The 22241-nt window shown below is 34.7% G+C and overlaps 1 protein-coding gene across 2 annotated transcripts in view; it reads right to left on the bottom strand.

The window, feature by feature from the left end:
* MAN2A1 (mannosidase alpha class 2A member 1) overlaps positions 1-22241 on the bottom strand; it is a 106025-nt gene that overhangs the window by 50511 nt on the left and 33273 nt on the right. For both annotated transcript variants that reach the window (XM_038123341.1, XM_038123342.1), the window contains exons 8-12: positions 16993-17170; positions 12747-12949; positions 8495-8680; positions 7078-7192; positions 4195-4262 (exon numbers count right to left, since the gene is read on the bottom strand). In XM_038123341.1, the coding sequence (XP_037979269.1) occupies positions 4195-4262; positions 7078-7192; positions 8495-8680; positions 12747-12949; positions 16993-17170 (750 nt within the window). The remainder of the gene's footprint in view (positions 1-4194; positions 4263-7077; positions 7193-8494; positions 8681-12746; positions 12950-16992; positions 17171-22241) is intronic.

Genomic DNA, 22241 nt, shown 5'->3' with positions numbered 1-22241 from the left:
AATTATGGAGATAAATTGAGATTTTTCTTTCTCAAAAAATACCACGCATTTTGGACCTAATGATATAAACACAACTTACGCCAAAACTTTATTAAATACAATTTTATGCCAAAATCTGCTCATGGATAACAAAGTAAGGATAACAGCCAAGATTATTTTGTATCCTCTACTTGAAAAAAGGAAACATTCTTTTATAAGGTGGATATCACTAAACTGCTTTGACAGATCTTTGAAGAAATAATTGATATTCTCCCATAATTAATCCCCTAGGCAACCTAAGTATTTCAGCTAGTGGAAATAGCTAGCTAAGCTATTTTATAGTCTGCTAAGCTATAAAACTGGCCTGATAAGAAGGTTATCATATCATATTGTTCCTCTAAGATCAGTTGACTAAAGTTATTTGTGGTTAAATTATAAGAATAGCTGGTTTAGCACAAAAAAAATCCTAAATCCTTGAAGATTTTTAAAAAAAATTTCAGTACCACAGTATCTTCAGTTCACATAAGATAGAGTGCAGTGGAACTCAGTATTGAAACTGCTCAGGTAGGTATGTGAAGGTTCAGGAGTTAAAACAAGAATGGGGAAGAAGAGATAAAACCTAATTGTCATTGTTAGGCCTTTTCACTAAGATCCACCATATTGTGCCAAACAACACCACTACAAGATCCAAGCTGGTGCAGACAGTCAATCCAATCATTTGGTCATGTAACATGCTCCCCTACAATGCTGTCTCCAGAAAACAGCACAGCTAGAAATAGCTGGAAAACCCTTCCCCTCACAGTCAGCATGCCCTTCATCTGCTGCTGACAGCCTAAACTGGACAACAGGAGGTTCAAACACACCCCCCACCCACCAAGTCAAGTGAGGGCAAGACTTTTGGCATTCAGAAAGTATGACCTCTGGAAGACTGTTCCTGAAAACCTATTATTATACTAAATAGCTGGGCAGCAAGAGAGTATGAGCCAGCATCCAATATATCAGCACATTCAATGAGCTTTGTCTCCAAGACACGCAGCAATTTTACACTTCAGAACAAGACTGAAGTAGTTCCATATCTAGTTGGATATTATCTTGTGAAAGCTCCATTTTTCAGCTAAAAGAAATATTTTTTTAAAAAGCATGCAACTTCGTTTATCAGTTAAAAGGGATTTAGTATCATTAAAGACCCCATAATTTCAGTATTCAGAAACCTGATCATAAGACCACTTAGTCATCCTGACGTCACAAAGACCTAAAATACCCTGTACACCTATTTCATCAAAATTAACACATTACTTTAGAAATACATTTATGGATTCATAAAGATATCACAACAGCACTACAGAAAAGAGATACTCAGATGGGAGCAGAAACAATACTGAATAGGTTACAGGTGGCACCTGCTTAGGAGTTTGAAATATAATTCTCAACTACACAACAACGTGGAGATACTTCACACTAGAACATTAACAACCGAAAGATAGATCTCCTCCTGCTTTCTTTTTCTTTCATGTAATTGAGCAGTCCTAGCTCTCCTGTACAGTCTGTCAGATCAGTTTTCTCTACTGACTACAACTTTCATGAGCAGTGATGAGAACACTTAACTAAAAAATACCCAAAAGGAAGGATGGATAAAACAGGCAAAAAGCACACAACCAACCATGGGCTTGTAGAAAGCTGGTTATATTTGCAATCAGTAAAATAAGGGGGAAAAAAATTAAATTTGAAGAGCCATTATGAGTTTCCCATCAGCAGTGTTCCTGTAAAAGCCCAAGAGATATGAACCACACTCATGTAAAAATAACCAAGATAGAATACAGATGTTTTTAAATTTTGACACAGAAATGCAGAAACACAAAAAGCTAACTAGCCAATCAAAGAAAAGCTAAATAGCCAATCAAAATCAAACACCTTGCCAGTTATGCTGATTTAATTTCTATGCCATATAATGACATATTAGAACACACTAGTGGAAAGAAATCTAGAAATTCAATTACGCACAGATGAATAATAAAGAATATTAAGAACAGAAGATAAGCAAATAACAAAGTTTTGGTGAAAATCAGTTTTTAAAATCTGCTGATGCCCCAAAATTTTAAGAGGAAATCAGTTTCCTTCTTAAAAGCTTTAAAGTTTGAAGTTTAGGCATAGTACTCCTTAATAATAGATTTATTGACTTGAGTTTCAGCTTCTACTGAAAATAACATTTCTCATGAAATGCTACAAGAAAATTCAGACGCAGTCATAATAATCATATATTAGATTTAACCAGTAGTTACAGTGTCAGCTTACATACCACTTTTCCCAATGGTAATAAAGTTAGTGGAGATTCAGACTACAACCAGAGATAAAGTTAGAAGCCTAAAAAAACTAAGCTAATTTTTATAAGCAAGTTTAACAAAGTGATTTTCCAATGAAAATTTTAACAACAAATAAAATATGAAGTACTGTACACTTACGTAAAACATGTGAAACACTTTCAAAGTGTTTTCAAGAAAGGATGTAAAAAACCCCAGAATTTAGTCAGCAATATCAATATTCTCTTATCATCTTTCTTTGCCCTTTCTGTCTTATTTTTCCCCTCTTCATTCTTTTTCTCATATTTCTGACTTCAGTCTTTGGAACATATATCATACTTCATACAACTCTATGGTATCTTCACAATACCAGGCAACATTAAGTTAGAAATTTTCTACTAGTACTATTTTCTTAGTAAGTTAAGACCAGTTTAGAGAATAGCAGCAGTAGTCTGCCAGAATAATATTATTGGTAATGTCATGTATATCTATTTAATCTACAAGTCAGAGGAAAAAAAAATTAAAAGACAAATGTCTGAAATTAATTAAGATAAAAAAGGTAAAAACTTACTTAGCATATTATGCAGAGACAAAAGTGGAACACTGTATGCAAACAAAAGGTGTATTAGGGGATGAAAAGGGCACAGGGAAAATTTCAACAGCTAACCTAGGTAAGGAAAGCAAAGGCAATAAAGCTATCCTCAAATGGCAAAGAAAAGCTACATCATAACTTGCCTCCAACCAAGTGCTTATTTACTAGATATACAATCCTCTTCCAGTGAAGAAACCCAAGGAGAATTTCGAAAAGCTAAAACATTTTTGTTAAATAAATAGGCACCTGAGTTCTTTTGGTCATTTTGGACAAGTTTAAGATCATCTATTAGCACCTCTATAGCACTCCAATAAGAGAAGTCCTATTTAAAAAAATCATTCTCTAGAGAAAAGCATACACTAGACATATTATATATATTTAGTGCTGGAAGACTGAAGACAGCTTCCCCTAAAAGGTCACAAGAACTAAACTTTATTCATTTTTTCAAAGACTTTAACTATATTTTTTAACAGTAGCAGTTGGTCAGCTGAATAGTTGGACATCTGCATCCATTAGGCAAGTAAGTCTTATTAGCTTGCCACTAGAACTAGAGAAATCAGATACTAACATCAGCAAAAACAGCATTCACTGCTTTTTAAATAAATCTTAAATTTTTTGTTCTGTAAGCAAAAACTTTGCATTATTTGATTTACACAGACTGCAGTTCTCATACCCAGACATCTTACTCACTTTATTTGGATCAGCCGCTTTAAATGAATGTGCACATTATTTCAGGTGGGATACTGAGTGTTCATGGACATAGCAGGATGCCAATTTCACCTGAACACCCTACAACTACATAGAAATAAAAAGTAACTCCTCTTAATGGAATGGAAAGTTGGAATTACGAGAGAACAATATCCTAGTTTATCTTCTACTCGATTTTTAAAGAAAACTCAGTATTTATAAACTGTGATTTTTAGGCCTTATAAAAACTTAACATTTTGCTCACAGAGTCAACTGAGGCACCTGTAATTCTGCCTATTTAGAATCTTCTATTGCTTCTCTCAAGCACAATCTATTTAGTATTACAATGCTATAAAAGCACACAGAAACAGACCACTTATTTCATCTGTGGTATGTGAGAAATGCCTATAGTTTTAACATGTTGTGTCCTCTTTCAATTAGACATAATATTAGCATAATCTCCAAGAAGAACTTTTAAAAATTTTATTTATTTTTTTAAAACTTTTAGCTCTATTTTGAGCAAAATTTGAAAAAAAAAAAGGAAAAAAGGAAATGGCATAAAAAACTACTTATTAGGTAGTGAAAACATATATATTGCTAAAAGAATTTCAGACACTGAGTAATATATAAATTATTTACCTTGGTTGCAATGTCAGCTTTATAACTGTCTTGCGTGGCAAAGAATCTTGAGAAGCCTGAACATCATCCTACAAGACAACATCTTTGAATTTGCTTTTGAATACACTTCAGTGAGTAATACATGAGCTTTGTCTATTATATGCATTTTGTGGAGCACAAAACCACATTAACAACACCAGAAACTAAATCTTATTTTAGCCCATTACTGAGGACGACAAACCACAAAATTTAATAAACTAAGGACCTCAGTGACAAAAGAAAGACGCTTACTTTGACCAATTCACTGGGAAATACTTGTTTCCATTAAAGATCTTTTTAGATTCCATTATCAAATTATTACACCTGTGTTTTCATTTTTGCATACAAGCCTTCATAATCACCAACTTCCTTCAAATTTTGCAAATACTTATCACATATTTTTATTAAATTTCTCCTACTGCAAATTTATTCTGAAACAATACACTCCTGTGCACTTATCACAAGCATTCACTGTACGGTCACCTGCAAGCTCTCACTGTTACCTCATATTGTACAAAAAGAAAAGTTTCAAAAAACATAATTTCGGGTGTGGGGTGGTACAGGGCTCACTTCCACTGAGGAAAGGTAGAGACAAGACATTGCTGTCACTGTTGCATGGCCTGAGAGAACAGCCAAATTGCTGATTCACAGTGCATTCCAGTCAGTTCTTACAATGGTGACCACTACAGACTTTGTAACTGATGTGCAGAGTTCTCAGTTCCTTAAAACAGCCTTAAAATCATGTTTTTCAAATCCAGCAATTGTCACTTACATTAAAATTTTCTTTCTGAAACTAAGAACTAAGACTAATGTATAGGAAATGTGTAATGGTTGCAGTTTTATTTTTACATTTTGAATCTCATCTATGATCCAACCAGAGCTGGGTCAGTCTGGAATCTTTAAGGATCTTCTCCTTATCAACGTATTGCCTTCGAATCATTTTTTTTTGGTTTGTTTACTAGTGTAGAGTTTGTAAAACTTAACACAAGAAGTACAAAGTATTCATTAGAAAACTGTGAGGCTTTTGTGTGGAACTATAATTAAGAAGAGTAGAAAAAGTGCAAGTGGTGTCATTCCAGAATTCTTCCATAGTGTCTTATTCCCAACTTCCTTTTTCTGCCTCCAAAAAAAGGGAACTTTTCACTGGTTGTCCCTGCTACCTGCTGGAATGCTGCTGCTATGGTCTTGTGCTCTGTTCCCCAAAGTGCTTTTGACTTCTTCACCCCTCAAAAACAACAGCCACTTTCACTCTTAGACAAATGATGAAGACTCTTTCTCAACTCTCTTGACATTCGTTCTGAATGCCCATGTCTGAGCAATTCCTGATGCCAGCTTCCATAAGCCACCAGAGTACCACTCCAAAATGAATGCCTTTGAACTTCCAACTTGCTCAAGGTTTGCAGAGGTGTTCTGTAAGTATCCTGAAGTTCTCTTCTTATCAGTCTACAAATCCCATGTTAAAAAGCTTTTGTTGCTATATTCAATGCATAGCAGAGATACTGGATTAATGATACACTGCAGATATTGTGTGGCAAACAGATAAATCCTAATCTGCTTTTGTAATCACCTCATATTTTTTTTTTGTTTTATATAGACACAATAAATTCATTGAAATAACAACCTCCTTTTTAATTTCTGCTTTTACAGTGGTAATAATAGCTTATCGCATTAGTATGCTCCTAGGCAATATACAGTTTAAACAGCAATTAGTACTTCTACAATGCAGTGGTATTAATCCAGACTGACAAAGAACAGGAACAACAAAAGTTTAGTAAAATGTAACATCACAGTATCTTCCAATATAATTCAGAGCAGCAGTAGAACCTTCATCCCATGAATGCCTTCAAAATATTCCTACTTTATGAAAATGCACATTCATTTTCCCAAGAGGAGAAAAATTATATATTTGTGACACACAAGCATGTAGCATACGCATGCAGCATATATTTATACATATGTATTTGTATAAAAGTTATATATAAAGAATTATTTTAACAAAAATTTTAATGTATACATGTGACTGGAAGAGTAGTTCAAGATATGACACACCTGGCACAACTAAACCAGTAGAATGTATGTCATGTTTATCATGTCAGAAGTGTGAGAATCATATTTTAAAGACTGTATTAACCCTGCTGTGTTTATGCACAAAGAACTTAAAGCATCTCATTTTGTCTATCTTCAGGGTAAATGCACTAAGTAGACTTCCTGAAAATTCATAGCTGTCACAGAAGAGCACTTTTGTTCAGAAAGTGAAGAAAGGAAGCAATATTAGCAAGTGTGTTTCTTCAAGGTGTTCTTTACTGTAAAATAGGTCTCAAAATGATACATGAGGATCCATTGCTGACTTTATTGTCTATTTCATTGAACATTCCTGTTTCAAATAATTTCAGCAAAGTAAAAAGAGCACAAGGTATTGTCTTGACCTAACCTTGCAAACTAAGGTTAGACTTTGGTTAGGGATGGGAATTTTCTTCTTCCCATATTTCTTAAATTCCTCTGTGAAGTGAATTCAAATTAGAGGACTGCATACTGTTATATATTCACTTATGTATATCATTTAAGTCACCAACACATTTATGCCCACAAGAAAATTAGAACACCTTCTTTTACTATCTAACTCACAAAAGGGAACAAAATAAGTCCTTTTCCTTTAGCCGTGTGGGCGTTTTTTCAGCATCAACTGCTGACATGTTCAGTTTTTAATTTCTAATATTTTCAGTTAATGTGAAGAGTGATAAAGTAGCACATTTCTGAGAAGGCATTAGGTGCAAATTTAGTTCTGACATTTCCCAGGGCTACTCAAATGATTCAAAAGACATAGTTCGCATTTCATTTTTGGAAAAATCAAGGAATAGAGCTCACCATCTTCAGGAGTGGAGTTGCTGTGTCATAGTTATAAGCACTTTTGTCTTTTAGGGTAAGAATATGAACAGAGTCAATTATTACTTTCTTCAAATTCATTATTGAATGGAAAAGCCTGTTAAAACATTTAAAATCTTAGTTAGTTTCCATTTGGTTTTATTCAATGTTGTAACATTGAAATTTAAAAACATTAAAGAACTCAAAAATATGAATTGCAGAAAAATAAATAAAAAATTTAGCATCAATATAGTATGAAATTAAGAACAGTTAGTTGCAATGGGTCACCAGCCTGAAAAATGCAGAAATATTCTGAATTACATTCTTTTCTTGCATACTGAAAGTGAGGTACAACTCCTCCTGTATGCTGCGCTACCAAAGATGTATCTCTCAGAATACCAAGTACTTTTTCAAAATGCTAATCTTAAGAAAGTTTGCAATTTGTATATTTGATTTTCAGTTTCTGTAGCAGAGACAAGCCTGAAACATGGGCCAGAAAGCCAAGACTGTGTTTACACAGGATTAAGTGAACAATGAGAAACATAAAAAATATAAACTATAAACTATAGAAACTACCAGGATGCTAAAGACGGAGAGCTGGATAATTTTATTTGTAACGTGAAAAAAGACTTTATTTCACTCTCTCATAACTAAGTGCATTGTGAATACTTATGATTTAGTAAATTAAAAATACTTGTCATGAAATAGTTTTAAACAAGAGTATTTTAGATGCATTTAAAACAATTACTTATTTAATGAACAAGCTATATAATCAGTCTACCATCATCACTTCAATAATCAAATTTATTAGTTCTTAACATTCCAGTATGAAGCTATTTTCTGAACAAACTCATAATTAAAGCATGTGTATACACAGACATACATATATCATTCAATGTTATTCAAAAAATTCTATGAAGACGCTAGCAGAATAATTTCTAAATACTGAGAAATACCCCCCCAGATGAAACAATAAACAATGACAGACAAGTTAAGCAGAAGATTTTTCAACACAAAAAAGATTTCCCACTTCTAATATAGGTAGGCTACAGAGGGTGTGGGATTTTCCAAGGAATCTATGCTTAAATTACCACACCTTTGATTACTGCTTATGACAGACCAACACAACAAGTTCTCCTACTTACTGCAGAAAAATTCTGTTATTAAGGAAATCTCAGTAATGTGTCTACCTTTTGAAATACCAAACTTTTATTCGGACACCAAATTCTTACTCAGAGGGTTCAAAAACATTGCATAAATGAAGAGCATGGGTAATCAAATCTACTTCTCATGTAGTGCACCTCTACACTTTCAGAGGAAGAAGTTGTTGTATCAAACCTGTATGACTGAAATAAACACTTCAGTTTTAAAAATGCAAAAGGAGATTAAGATTTAAGTTTATGTATTTATAATAAATTACCTGGTGCCATAATCCACAACTACCCAATCTTTGGCTGTTCCTGTAATAGCATCATGATGCTGGAAGAGTCCAAGGTTCCTCCTAGCCTCTGTCAGCAATTTATAGTTATCCACAGAAGGAAATGCACTCATCTTCTCAGATTTACTGGACTGTACTAAAGCCAAGGAGTAGAGAATTTCAGCTGCCCTGGAATTGCAAAGAAAAATCAAGTATTTATACAGGTTTAAAATGTAAAAAGCAATATAAGCTTCATCTGAAGAATAAATGGTAAATAGTTCCATAAGCTCTATAAACCTTGTTGCACATTTTAGCCTATCTTCACCCTGTAGCTTCCTGCGAGACTTCTGTGATGGGAAATGGACTTTAAAAAAAATATGACAGTGCAAACCAAAATAGAGTCATAAATATGTGAGAGGTATATGGAAGTGGTCTTAAAACCTCACAGCATGGATAGAGTGCCTTACAAGAAGCATATAATTCCCATTTCAAAAAAACAGCTTATTAATAAAATTTATTTGTTTTAAATAAATATACTAATCTGTATACTTTTGAATATCTATTCTGCCATTTGCACTTCAAGCAAACTAAATTCTTCTAAAAGCTTAATCATCTCATGCACCTGCTCACTACACAGTCACCTGAATGGAGAGAACACTGGATTCCAAAACCCTTACGCTGAACAGTATGCAGAGCCTGTTGCAAAAGCCTAGCACTAAGATATTACCACAGATTCTCACTTGCTTTATGAGAATCTAAATTTATTTTACAAAAAATATCCCCATAATTGCCAGTTATTATGCATATTTAACTGAGAAAAATGCCTGCATAAATTCTGGGAAAACATCTGTTAACTTTTTTTTTTTTCCTATCTTCTCCTAAAATGTTATAGTTCTCTTTTTGCAAGTCTGAAAAGTGTCAGATTATTTTTCAAAATTTATTAGAGGCTAATGAAATTTCTTGAGTACTTGAAGCAAAAAGATGATACAGGTTAATGACACAAAAGGCAAAAAAACCACAACACCATATTTTTCTTGTAATGTCGACTTCTAGGCCTGCAAATAATAAATTAAAAAGAAAAGGGAAATAAGTTAACTCTTTTATTTACCCAAGTTGTCAGTGAGGGCATGTGTTCAATTTTAAACTATATAAAACAAAAAAATTAGCAAAACCCCTTGGTTTTCAGACTATGTATGGTATTAATTGTTAACATGAGAAATTCCTCTAGATTCAATTTTTTGTTCATCTTTATACAATACGTAGGTAACAGTTATACAAAAACTGCAACTACCATGTACCCAAGTAAACTGAAAGGTGCACTATACATATAACAGACTAAACTATTCTCATATTGTCAATATTTCATGAACACGTGGAGATTTTGCTCTTACCAGTTAGGTAACTGCTCAGAAACTACATACAAAATCAAGGTGTTAAAAAGTTTTAAGTCCTATATTTAATTACCAGTGCTAGATTAACCTTAACCATTGTAATTTAAATGTTGCTTAATGCAAATTCCTACTTCTATGAATCCCTCCTATTTTGTCCTATTGCACCTTAATTTGAATGAAAAATGAAAATATTATAGTTGAAAAAAAAGTTATCAGATGCTCATTCATCTAGTGAATAAACCATGTCCTAAAGCACTTTACCTTTAAAAAAAAAATCAAGTTAGCTACTAAACACTGACCTAACTTAGCTATAAAGAAGAAAACACAACAAATTTTAATCCTTAAAATAAGGTGAGATTTTTCTTCCCCACAACTAATTTTAATTTTATTTTATTTTTTATTAATAGGGGCATCTCTCAGATGCAGAATTTTCCTTTCATATCTCAATATTTTTCTAAACACTAAGAAGTTACAATGGTCAATGATGAAAGACACTCAGAAATACAACACTGAATTAGAGAACACTTCAGCTTACAGGCAAGCATTAAATACCTTTCCATAAAAGCTGTGTAAAGTCTTGGTTTTCTCACATCTGTTTCAAACTACTGCAGACGACCTAATACAGTTATCAGAAATTTTCCACTTCATTATAATTTGTAGTATCTGTCCCTGATAGGACACTGCAAATAGACCAAAATGTGCTTCACTTATTTGTCAAGGCCTTACCTTACCTAGGTCCAGTTTATATTTAACCTAAATAAATAATATTTCCAAGAGATTTCGAACTCTCAAGATGTAGCATTTTCTAGCTATCTGTATAGTTAGATGGATCACTGTAGTATTCACCTTCTAAATTACTTCAATTTTCTTTTTGCAGATTTACTGTAATTTTTCCCTGTTTAGATCAGTAACTAATAAAACCAAAAATTGTGTCCTTACTTGTCTCAAACTATACTGCTGTTCTTTAAATCTTTTCATTACATTAAATAAACTTCTAGTCACATATTTTATCACCCTTTAAACTACTTCAATCCATCCATCCATCTCTCACTTAAGATTAAAAAGTCGATAATGACTCAAATCACTGTCAATCTCCATCATAAAATCTTTAAGCTTTCTTACACTTCTTTACTACACAATCCCCAAAAAAACTCTTTTCAAACAGGAAAAACCTTAAACAACCAACTTTTCTCTTGCTTAAATGGTTAGTTTTCATAGTGGGTCCTGGGGCTGAACACTATCATCTGGCTTTTATGTAACAGGGAAGTGTTGCTTAATTCTGGTACTGCTGGAAGTTAAAAACCTTCATCCTTGGTAATGAGTATATATACACACATATTTTCCTTCTGTTCATGGCTCCTTCTCTCACAAATATGGACATACACCAGATAGATAGATAGATGGTTGTTAGCTCAAACTATGGAAATAATTATTATGAGTTTGAGGATTAAATATGATCCTACTGTATTTTCTTTGACTTTAAAGAAATAAAAAATGAAAGATAAAAACCCTACTCCTGCTGTTCTCATAGCTAATGTGATCTTCATGAAGATTCTCATGGTTTCTGGAAACAACACTGACAAAAAAACCTGATATTAAAACAATGAAAACACATCTATACATTTTTTCCTTACATGTCATTTACAAAGGATAATGAAAAACTAAAAACTTCCCATGTACTTTTTTAAACTATACTTTAATACATAAGAACATTGACAGATTAGTGTTTCTCCAGACATTCTTTATCTATACCTTATCTATACCTTTTTCAGATGTTGAAGGCAACTGAAACATTTAAATTAAGGAATCCCTTTAATAATGTAAAGTTCTAAATACTACAAACAAACTCATATGAAATTTTCTGTAATCTATGTAATAAAAAACAGAAAAATGACAATTAAGTAACCACACCTAAAAATCTTGAAAAAATAGTCTATGATGAAGCTGAATGAAATTAAATCCTTGGTGCATTTTAAGAAACAGAAAGGAAATTAACCAAAACTGAAAAAAACAATTAACTAGATAATTAAATTTATAAAAATATTATCTGTCCTTCTTTTCCTGTTCTCTTGTGCATCTTGTCTTCTCCAACAACAGTATCAAACAACATTATTGTCACTGAAAATTAAAGATTCCTGTGATGAATCATTTACCTCACTACAGTAAAAACTAGATTCCTTGGAAGAAATAAAACAAGTTCTGCTAGATACAGTTCCTCTTCTGAAAGGTACTTGTATCTATCTGCCTCCAAAACACTAGTTTCCAAGTTTGCTTGGAAATGCCACTTTCCACACCTCTCTTGCCTATCCCACTACTGCAGCATCCATGACAGTAAAAAAAAATTTTAGGAAGGCTATACGTGAAATGTTCAGGATTTACATCACATCCATCTGCTCCAGATTTCCTTCTTTCCTTCTGGAGCTCTATAACACTGTTAAATCATCTTACGTCTGCTACAAGGGAGAACCACTTAAATACTCCATTACCAAAATTCAGCAACAATTTTTTTCTTTAAAGGCGATGCAGACAGGTTTGAAAAGAACAGTAGTCTTAGATCACTTGATACTCAATATTGGCTATTTTTCAGCTTCCTCTGAGAACCTTTTTACTTCTCTCAAAAAAAGTCCACACCATAGCCGTAATTCCTTACTTTGTTTTTTGCATGTGTAGCTTTTGTTTTCCCTATTTCCTCTGTCTCAATTAACGAGTTTTGTAGCCTTCGCACTTCCAATTCTCCTCAAGATCCTGCTGGTAGGGGAGTGAGCAAGGGGCTGCCAGAGGTTAAACCATGACAAATACTTACACATTAATCTCTCCTGTGTGCCAAGAAACACATTATGAACGTACTGGATGGCAGGATTTACCTTATGTAGGATTCCAAGACTCTGTCCAGACGTTTATAAAAGGGTCGTGATGTAAAGTACCCACTCCAGTAATGATGATCTCTGTCTGCATAGGTGAAGAAGTCTCCACTTAAAACAGGAAAAAGTGAATTGCTGCTCTTTTCACCCAAATTGCTTTCTTTTAGCAGAGCTTCAAAGTAATCAGATAAAGTTCCAAACTGGGCCTGAATAAAAATTAAAATTACTGTAACAATATTCCATTTTCATTATGCAGAAAATACTAAGACAATGAATATGCTTGGCTCTGTATACATTTCAGAAACACACAACTCTTCCAGCAGATATACAGCAGAAAAGCTACCCTAAAAATTTTTAAAGTTCCCCTGCACACTTTTCAAACAAGCTGGATAGCATTTCAAAACTCAATACAAGAAGAATTTATATGCCTTTCAAAAAAGGCATATCAATTCAGTACAAGAAAGAGATGGATCTGTTGGAACATGTCCAGAGAAGAGTCACAAAAATGGCCAGAGAAACACCTTCCCTATGAGGAAAGGCTGAGAGAGGTGTGGTTGTTCAGCCTGGAGAGGAGAAGGCTCTGGGGACACCTTGCTGCAGCTTTTCAGTACAGAAAGGGGCCTTGCAACAAAGATGAGGACAGGCTTTTAGTTGGACCTCTCATGCTAAAACAAGAGGTAAAGGTTTAAAACTAAAAGAGGTTAGATTCAGACTAGATATAAAGACAACACTTAATATGAGGGAGGCAATACATCCAAGGTGCCCACAAAAGCTGTGGATGCTCCATCTCTGGGAACAATCAAGGCTGGATTGGATGGGACTCTGGGGCAATCTTTGAAGACATGTCTGTTTATTACAGGGCAGTTGGATGAGACAGTTTAAAAGGTCTCCTCTAATCAAAACCATTCTACAATTCAAGAAATATGATTTTTTATTATTTTTATTTAAATATATATAAAATAATATCTAAATGTCAGCAAACAAGTGAAGCATTGTTTCATATCTTACAAGTGAGTCAGCAATACACGGGCTAAGTAACACCTCAATATTACCCAAGTAGCTGTCTGGGCTAAGGAAGTATTTTTGTAATGCAACAAAAACATAGTTCTCCTAATCCTGTGTCTTCGAAATTAGCTCTCTTGTGCTCCAGATCTTGCTTAATCCAAAAGATCACTGTTGATCACAAAAAAAAGAAATCAGCATTTGCTTTCAGAAGCTGTTTCCTTAAACTCTGTACAAAGAAATCGCATTAAGAGAAGTAACATGCGGGAGCAAAAAAAAAAAATTATCTTCTGGTCATTTTTAAAAATGGTCAGGCATGGTAATAGCAGATCTTTACAGGGTAGGTCAAAAACTGGTATCCTTAAGATTCAGGGGAACAAAAAAAAGAGTAAATAAATGATTGGCATCAATGTTGTTAGTATTGAGAAATGTTGTTAAAGAAGCATAGATGGCAAAATGGACTTCAAATGAAAGTGAAAAAAAAATAATGGAAGTTGGAACAGGACAGAAGACCACATTATGTTACCAGAAATATCCTCACTGTAAACTAAAATGATAATATCAAGTAACTTTATTTCCTATTACTATTATTAGGTTTAACAACAAGTATGCAATGTAGCATGCTGCAATTTACAACACAAAACCAAGTTTTAGTAAAAATCTTTTTTAAAAAGTGACTTGGAATATAAGGAGTATCAGACTATCTCTCTAACAACAAAATCACACTTTTTAATCCTTTAAAAAACCCCAAACACTTTCACTTCAAAGTTGTTCAGATCATCCAAGTATTTGTTAGGTGGAGACAATATAGTAACTTGCCACTTTAAATGGCAGTAAAGCAGAGAAAGATAAATATTGTCCCTGAAACCCCACCATTGGTAAACTTTGTCTTATTAGGCACTTTTAGGGTACTTGCTCTTCTCCCTCGCTATTATAGGCACCTAAAAGTAGAAAACAAAAAACAAAACCAATGCACCAAGAGACAACACAGAGATGATCTCACTTCTGCATTGACTCAGAGTAAACTCTCACCAGAGGAAGCATCAAAGTCAGGTGAATGGAAACAGCAGAATAACCAGGTAGAGTCTTCTATTGGCATAGTAAAAGACTCAGCTTAATTTATGTATAATAGATGCAAAGGAAATCTCTGAATGGGAGATTGAATTCCTAAAGAGCAAAATAGGTATGTTTTACAGTGATGTACCACACACTTTTAGAACAGAATAGTGGCTGGCAGGAGAATCTCAATGCTAACAGACATATCCCCTAGATAAACATCACAAAGAGCTGTCTGAAAGAGTAAATCTCCCTTCAGATCAGAAAGGCAGAGTAGGCACTCCCTTGTGTAAGCAGTAATATCCTAGGCATATCAGCACTTCAGGAAGAAATGTGAACTCTTCCTTTATATAATCTAGATTCTTACATAGCTGAGCATGTCCTTCTACTTGCCTGTGGAGTTACATTCCACTAGGGAAAGTGCAGAAGAGTGTGAAAGAAAGAAAATGTGTCTCCATTTAAGCTCATATTCTCAAGAATAAATGACATCAGTTTCAAACAAAAAAAAAAATCAAACCAAACCAGAAAAACACAAAAAAACCCAAAACTACCCAACAGACAGGCAACAAACTAAGAAAGAAAAAAAAAAAGAACAAAAACAGAGAGAGGAAAACCTAAGTATCTGAACAAAATGGAAAGGAGAAATGCTCTGATGCCAACAGTGTTCCAGCTAATCAAAATATCCTAGGTATGAAGCAGCAGACCCAGAGGATTTTGTATCTTTTTGTCCGGATATTAAAAACCAGAAAAAGGGTCAGATACTTCCATGAGGGAGCCAAGGGTTTAATGTGACTCCAGATGGGCACACCCAGCTTAATTAAGCAGACTGCTAGAATCCTTGACAATGAGCTGAGCAGAACCTTTCAGAAGAGAAACTTTCAGAAGTCTCAGGACAGCACTAGTTCTTAAAGAATGACTTCAGAGCCAGAGCCTTCAGTTTTCGCCCCAGAGGCAAAATAAACAAGCACAGGTTAGTAAGAAGTTCAGAAAATATGCTGCTGTTAGTATCCAAAGAGTAATTACCTGTACAGTACACACATTTTTTACAGAAGTAAAGCTAGTGATAGCAGCAAGCTTAAGTTTTAAAATATGGGCTTTAGATTTCAGAAATTTGAAGAGTACTCTCCAGGTCTGTCTCCCTCCACTAAGACATAGTGGTCCCTCACCATACATCATGTCACCCAGATCCCATAGGAAACACATAAAGTCGAGTTTTCAGATAAGATATAATCCCAAGAAATCATCTTTCTTATGCAGAATACAAGTCCAGAAGTCAGCAGAATGTAATAACATACTACAGACACTACTCAAATGCACAGTGGGAAGAAGAGGGGAGGTCCCAGAAAATATAAGGGAAAACAGATGCACGCACAAACCATATGAAAGATACCAGACCAGGTTTCAAAAAAAGCCTAAATGTGAAAGCAAGCAAAAGCACACTCTCAGGTAACACTCAAAAAACCCAAGGTTCTGGCCCCCATTTGTTAATGTCATGCCAAAAGATCATGAGACGTTGTCGGAATACAAAGAACATCTATAGTACCAGAAGTCCCTAGGGACTGGTACTTCAAGAAGTACCAGTACCAGTACACATTAGAGCATATGAATGTGTGTTTTAACTCTTACACATAACTGTTGATTTGAAGTGATACCTCCTCTGATAATTGTGTTAATATACTCAGTCCTTTGAGTCAGGTCAGTCTCAGATTTTATTGTATTCAACAACACGTGCCAAATGGCATCTCTTAGGATTTTTTGATTTGTTTTGGTATGTAAAACCAAGAGGACACAAATAAAGCAGCAAAATCTTCTTGAGCTACTAATAAGATAATACAATAGTTTGAATTACCAAAGTCTGTGAGCCTTAAGTAACAATGCCTGAAGCCTGTGAAAACAGGCTAAGAAAACAATTAAACCTACTAGCTATTCTCCAAATTAATCTAGTTTGGAAACTATCTATAGTTTTCAAGCCAATATTATTAACAGCAACGTTTTTGTTTTGGGGGGAGAGAAGGTAGTAAAGGTAAAAAATACGTAAGCTACCAAGACACATCAATCGCTGTTAAATAATATATAAAGATTCACATTTGAAAAAAACCCAAACCTAACCACAATTACTTTTTCAATGAAGAATCACAGAATATTGGGAAATACTGTTTTCTCCACAAACCAGAAAATGTATTGTAGTTACCTTAACATGCCACTCAGGACGAGAATTCATATAATCAAACAGCTTCTGATAATTCTGGTACTGCTGATCCCATTCAGAGCTCTCAGTGTAGCGGAAATCATCCCCAAGTGGAGCTAACAGAACTTTTGTACGGAAAAGCTTTGACTTCTTCCTGTATTGATCTAATATAATCCAAGCCCTTGAGGAGAGAAAAAAAGAAGAGCAATTCAGAAAACAGGTGGAAAAAAGTCAGCATTTGGCAAGACAATTCTTAGATACCAAGTTGTGCATTAGGATGACCCCAAAGAACGCATACAAAACTCTGTTATCTCACTTCATAACAAAAAGCTGGATGCAATTCCCCCCACTGGGAAACCATATTCGACCTACTATTGTTGTAAACACCATGCTAATTAAATCCTTCAATAAGCTTATCAAGCTTCATCTCAAGCAGTAGGGCAGTCTGGATCAATTTGTGCCTGTGCCAAAACTAACCTCCAGTTCAAATTATGTTTATCTGCTTTATATTTAGATAACAATCCTAATACTCTCCAGCCCCTATGTACAATAATAAGCAAGTTCTTTTCATCCCCTCTGGCACCTTCCTTTGATACTTTGCTTATATCTTCATGTCCTTGGCAGAAAAACTGCCCACAGATTAATCTCTGAGGAACTCCAGCCTTGCAAAAAAAAAAAAAAAAAAAAAAAAAAAAAAAAAAAAAAAGCAGGAGGAAGTTTGCTGCTAAAAATCACTGTTCTCCCTTCAGCCAGGTTCTTACATGCCTTAGAGCCATCCTTCTGGAGTCTTTGAGTCCTGAAAAATTAAACCCACTACTTTTATGATTTTGGCCTTAACCAAAAGAAACCCTAACCTACCAAACCCAGAAACAAAATAATCACACATGCACACACAGAAAAAACTGCAGAATTACCCTTTGGCACCTACTAATTCTAGGATGGGTAAACTATCAGTTCCACTGCAGCAATTTATTAAGAATCATAAGTCTGGCATCTAGGTTACTGAAAAAGTCCATTTTCAACTGTCCCCCTCCAAGTCACCATTATTATAAGCATCTTCAGATGCTGATACCCTCTATTTAAAATTCTGTAAATAATTCTCATAGGAAATAAAAACCATAGTAACATTTTTAAGAAAACAGAAACACAAATTCCAAGGCTTTAAAGACAAAATACCAGAAAATTCAGATTCTAATGAGGTTCTTTTGTTTCTCCATGTCTTTTTAATAGATGATCTAGCAAAATCACCTTTCAACTGACACTCTTGAAGAATTGCTATTTAAGCATTTATGCAGAACTTGTAGTCAAATATATTTGAAACCCCTCTTTCTTTGAGAAGCATGTCAGAGCTTACTTATTTATCTGATTGCAGAAGAACTGCATAAACAACAAGATGTGACTGTATTCTGGAGGGAGAAAGGGGCCACAATATTAACTTTAGTCAAAGATCTACAGAGTTCTAATGAGACTAGAATTTACCCACCTAGTGGCTTCCCTCTGTCCCCTGTCTATTAGCAGATTTATAGTTTAGATTGCCAATCGATACTTTCCATGACTTTCAACAGGTTGTAAGATTTAAACACAGAAGTTTCCTCACCACACAGCTACCAGAAACATTGGCACGACACAAGACTTGGCAATGCTTCCTTCTAAGGAGCCAATCCAATCTAATTCAAATTTTCCACATATAGGCTATGGTTGAAAACATACTTTAGTGTTGAATCTCTTGAAAAATAGGATAGGTACAGGTAACAGGATATTTGACTTTGACATCGCTCTTTAAAGTCCTCCTCGGGTTTCTTTCCAAATATCCAGCAAAACTCATCAGTACCTCCCTTTCTTAAAGTACTGATAACTGTGGGATTATTATGTGTTTTTCAGGGAACAGCAGGATCTTCCTCCATTGCAAACCACTTTTAATTGCAAAAACACCAAAGAACATCAATTCAGTTATATGCTTCTGTGTTTCTCTCAAATAACTTTCTAAATCAATAATTCATACAGGAATGTGAAAGTGACAGAAGAAAGGTCCAGACAGAGCACAGTGAAGACAAAAAGTACCTCTGGAGGGAAAAAAAAAGCTTCCACTGAGTCTCATCAATTTTGTCCCTTTATTGTTCCCCCATTAAACAGAATTAGGTACATTTGGTATGTTTATCCTGCCTACCTGAATGAAAATCTGAAAACCACACAGGAGATCAGCCACAATAAACTTTTTGTTTTCAAGCTTTTGTTTTCAGATTTTGTTTTCAAGCTTTCACTGAAAGCTTGAGACATTTCACAAATGAAGAAAATATTTTTGGGCCATGACTTCCTTTAATGTAAAAAACCAAGTATTTGAGTAAATAAGTTCCAAAACAATAAACATGGCTGGTTTTGACCCTTCCTATGTCAAAGGAAGAGGAGCAATAGCCACCTGAGGTAGGCAATCACAAACACTAACCACCACATGACCATACAACGCAATCGTAAAGATAAAGTTGAAGGGCAAAACTGGTCTTTTGAACAATAGCTGGTGAAGAGGAAAGTCCTACTTCTTCTTCTCTGAAGCACATAACTTGCAGCAAAGATTCTGTCCTATTTCATGCTTGGGAGAGAAAGAGACACACACTGAAACAAACTATGCTTCTGCTAACAACTTACTTCCATTCAAGGAAGAAAAATAATAACCCAAAAAATAAATACAAAACCCCCACAGACAGACAAACAAACAAAAAAACAAAAACCCCAACAACAACAACCAACAGATGCTTTTTCTTCCTAGTGTGAAAAACTTCACACTTCAGCGTTCAAACATATGGATAAGGATGCAGCTGCAAATCAGGGCAAGTGCAAAGTGCAGCAGTAGGCTTTATAACCTAAGCTGTTATGAAGTGTAATTAAACAAGTACAGGTTTTCAGTTAGGTTGCTGCTTCATTCCTTCTTACCAGGTCACTACTTAAGTGGCAAGGCAATGAAAAACCCAACTACTAGTCTGAAGTTTTCAACTCAGCATCTCCTTTAATACATATGTAAACCCAAAACAGTATTGAAATCAAAAGCAACAGTCCCAGCTGAGTATTCTAGGTCTGGGTTTTATTATTTTTGTTTTAGCTTTGGCATGAAAGAAAGTCAGTGATCTAAACCTGGTCTCTAAATTAATCAACTTTTTTCCAACCCATGAATGTCCTGTATTTTTCTAGTCTTAAAGCAATCAGAGATAAGAGGCAAATTAATTAGAGCGCTGCAAACCTATAACCTTGAAAAACTTATGATGTAAAGATAGACTTTTCCATTCTGGAACTCATATATCTCCTCATCATAACAACTGTGAAACATGTTATTACCGAAGACAGATCAATAATATTTTTGGTTGTTTACAGTATTCCAGCTTTTTCAAAAAACACACATAGCATGTTTTAGCATTCTCCATCAAAACATCACTTCCTGTGTTTTAGTGGGTTTATTTGAAACTGGACACTTAAAGTGTGGTTCGAATGCTCCGAATGTATATAATCCAGGCTTCCAACTCAAAGACCACGTGTTAGTTTTACTTTTCCCATAGGTATCATACAGCATACTGATGTTTCAATTCCCTGTTAGACACCAGAACTGCTTTTATCTAAAAAGCTGATGCAAAATATTAAGTCTCAGAGACCATATTGAGACAATAATCACTTCAACTTGATCATATGTTCACTACATCCCTGCCCCATTTATCATATTCTTAAATATCCTTTGACAAGTGAAAACCCATTTCTTTTACAAGATCTAATTTAGATTGTTATGCAAAGGTTGCATCTAGGAAGTGCAGGGATTAAGAAAAATTAAAAACCAAGACCCTTAAAAAGACTATTTCAAGCAGACACTCTAAATTAAATTTATAGCCTCTATGTTTCAGGTATTTGTTATACAAGCTGTTGCTCTTCTGGAAATACTTGTCTCAGCTAATTGAGATATACAGTCAAGATTTTTATTTTTTAAAACTTTGATGTAATGACATATGAATTTTCCTTCACATGCAATAGGCACCAGATGTATCACAATTTTTCTACTTTTCTCCTGTCACCATCATCTTTCTTTTCTCTACTTTATTAAAACCTCCTTTTTCCTATCATCATTCCAATTTCTACCTTTAAATACAGCAGCTGTAAGGTATTCTGCTTAATTTTGGTTTTATCTTCAGTAATATTTTCTAACTGAATTTTGTTTAGGTGAAGTTTTCATTATGCTTGTCAGAATTTATACTCAGAAAAAAAAGTGATCCATACTTGACATGTAGACAAGCAGTGCAACATAATCACATCATCACTTTAAAACTTCAGCACCAGGGACCAAAAAAGTCACCCAGCTCTCCTTAATGCTTTTGGTACACACAGCAATTATAAACAGCTGCCTCAACTTTTATGTCTGGAAACCTGATGTAGTGTGAAACCTGAAGATAGCAATAGGACCATAGAATACAACTATTTTCTGGTAACACCTTTGGCAGTTCAACTCACTTCCCTTTCTTTTGGTTTTTTTTTGTTTGTTTTTTTTTCTTCCTTTACTCTCCCTCCCCAACTCACTACCTCCACCCCCTGCTCCGTCACCCAAATTTGAGAAGCAGCTTTGTGGAAGTGTAAATTTGATTCTTAACTGTGGCAAAACAACTCAAAGTTTCTGTTTGAAAAGTAAAACTGAGGTTAATAGGAATTTCCACCCTGGGCACAAAGAAACAGGAATTTTCACCCTGGGTACAAAAAAACAGGAATCAATTAACTTAAGGTTTGCACTTCAGGAAACTTAGGCCACAGGATGCCAAGTTTTTCAAGGATATACCATAGTAAGTATCCCACTTTTTGTAGTTCCACTTGCAGCAGAAAGATCACTGTTCATAAAATTCACACTGTGTTCACAAAAAGCACAGTAAACCAGTAACACGAGTCCAAACAGACCACTGTGTTCTGACTGTCATTTAGAGATGGACTCATGTATCACGAACAGAAAATTTTTTCAAATGTCCCTTCCTTAAGTATAACTTTTTCTCTAATTTCACTGACAGTTATGTTCCCAACTAAGAAGCAAACACTAGGTTATGTCATAAGTATTGTTTACCCATGACAAGCTTATTTTAAAAGCGTGTACTGGTTTTGGCTGGGGCAGAGTCACAGTGGCCAGTATGGTGCTGTGATCTGGATTTGCTCTGATGACAGGGTTGGCAACAGAGAGATGATTTTGTTATTTCTAAACAGGGCTTGCACAGAGCCAAGGCCTCTTCTGCATCTCAACT

This window comes from Motacilla alba, chromosome Z (assembly GCF_015832195.1).
Source record: "Motacilla alba alba isolate MOTALB_02 chromosome Z, Motacilla_alba_V1.0_pri, whole genome shotgun sequence".
Lineage (NCBI taxonomy): Eukaryota > Metazoa > Chordata > Aves > Passeriformes > Motacillidae > Motacilla > Motacilla alba.
The sequence above is the reverse complement of the archived record's forward strand: the minus strand, read 5'-3'. Positions and strand labels throughout refer to the sequence as shown.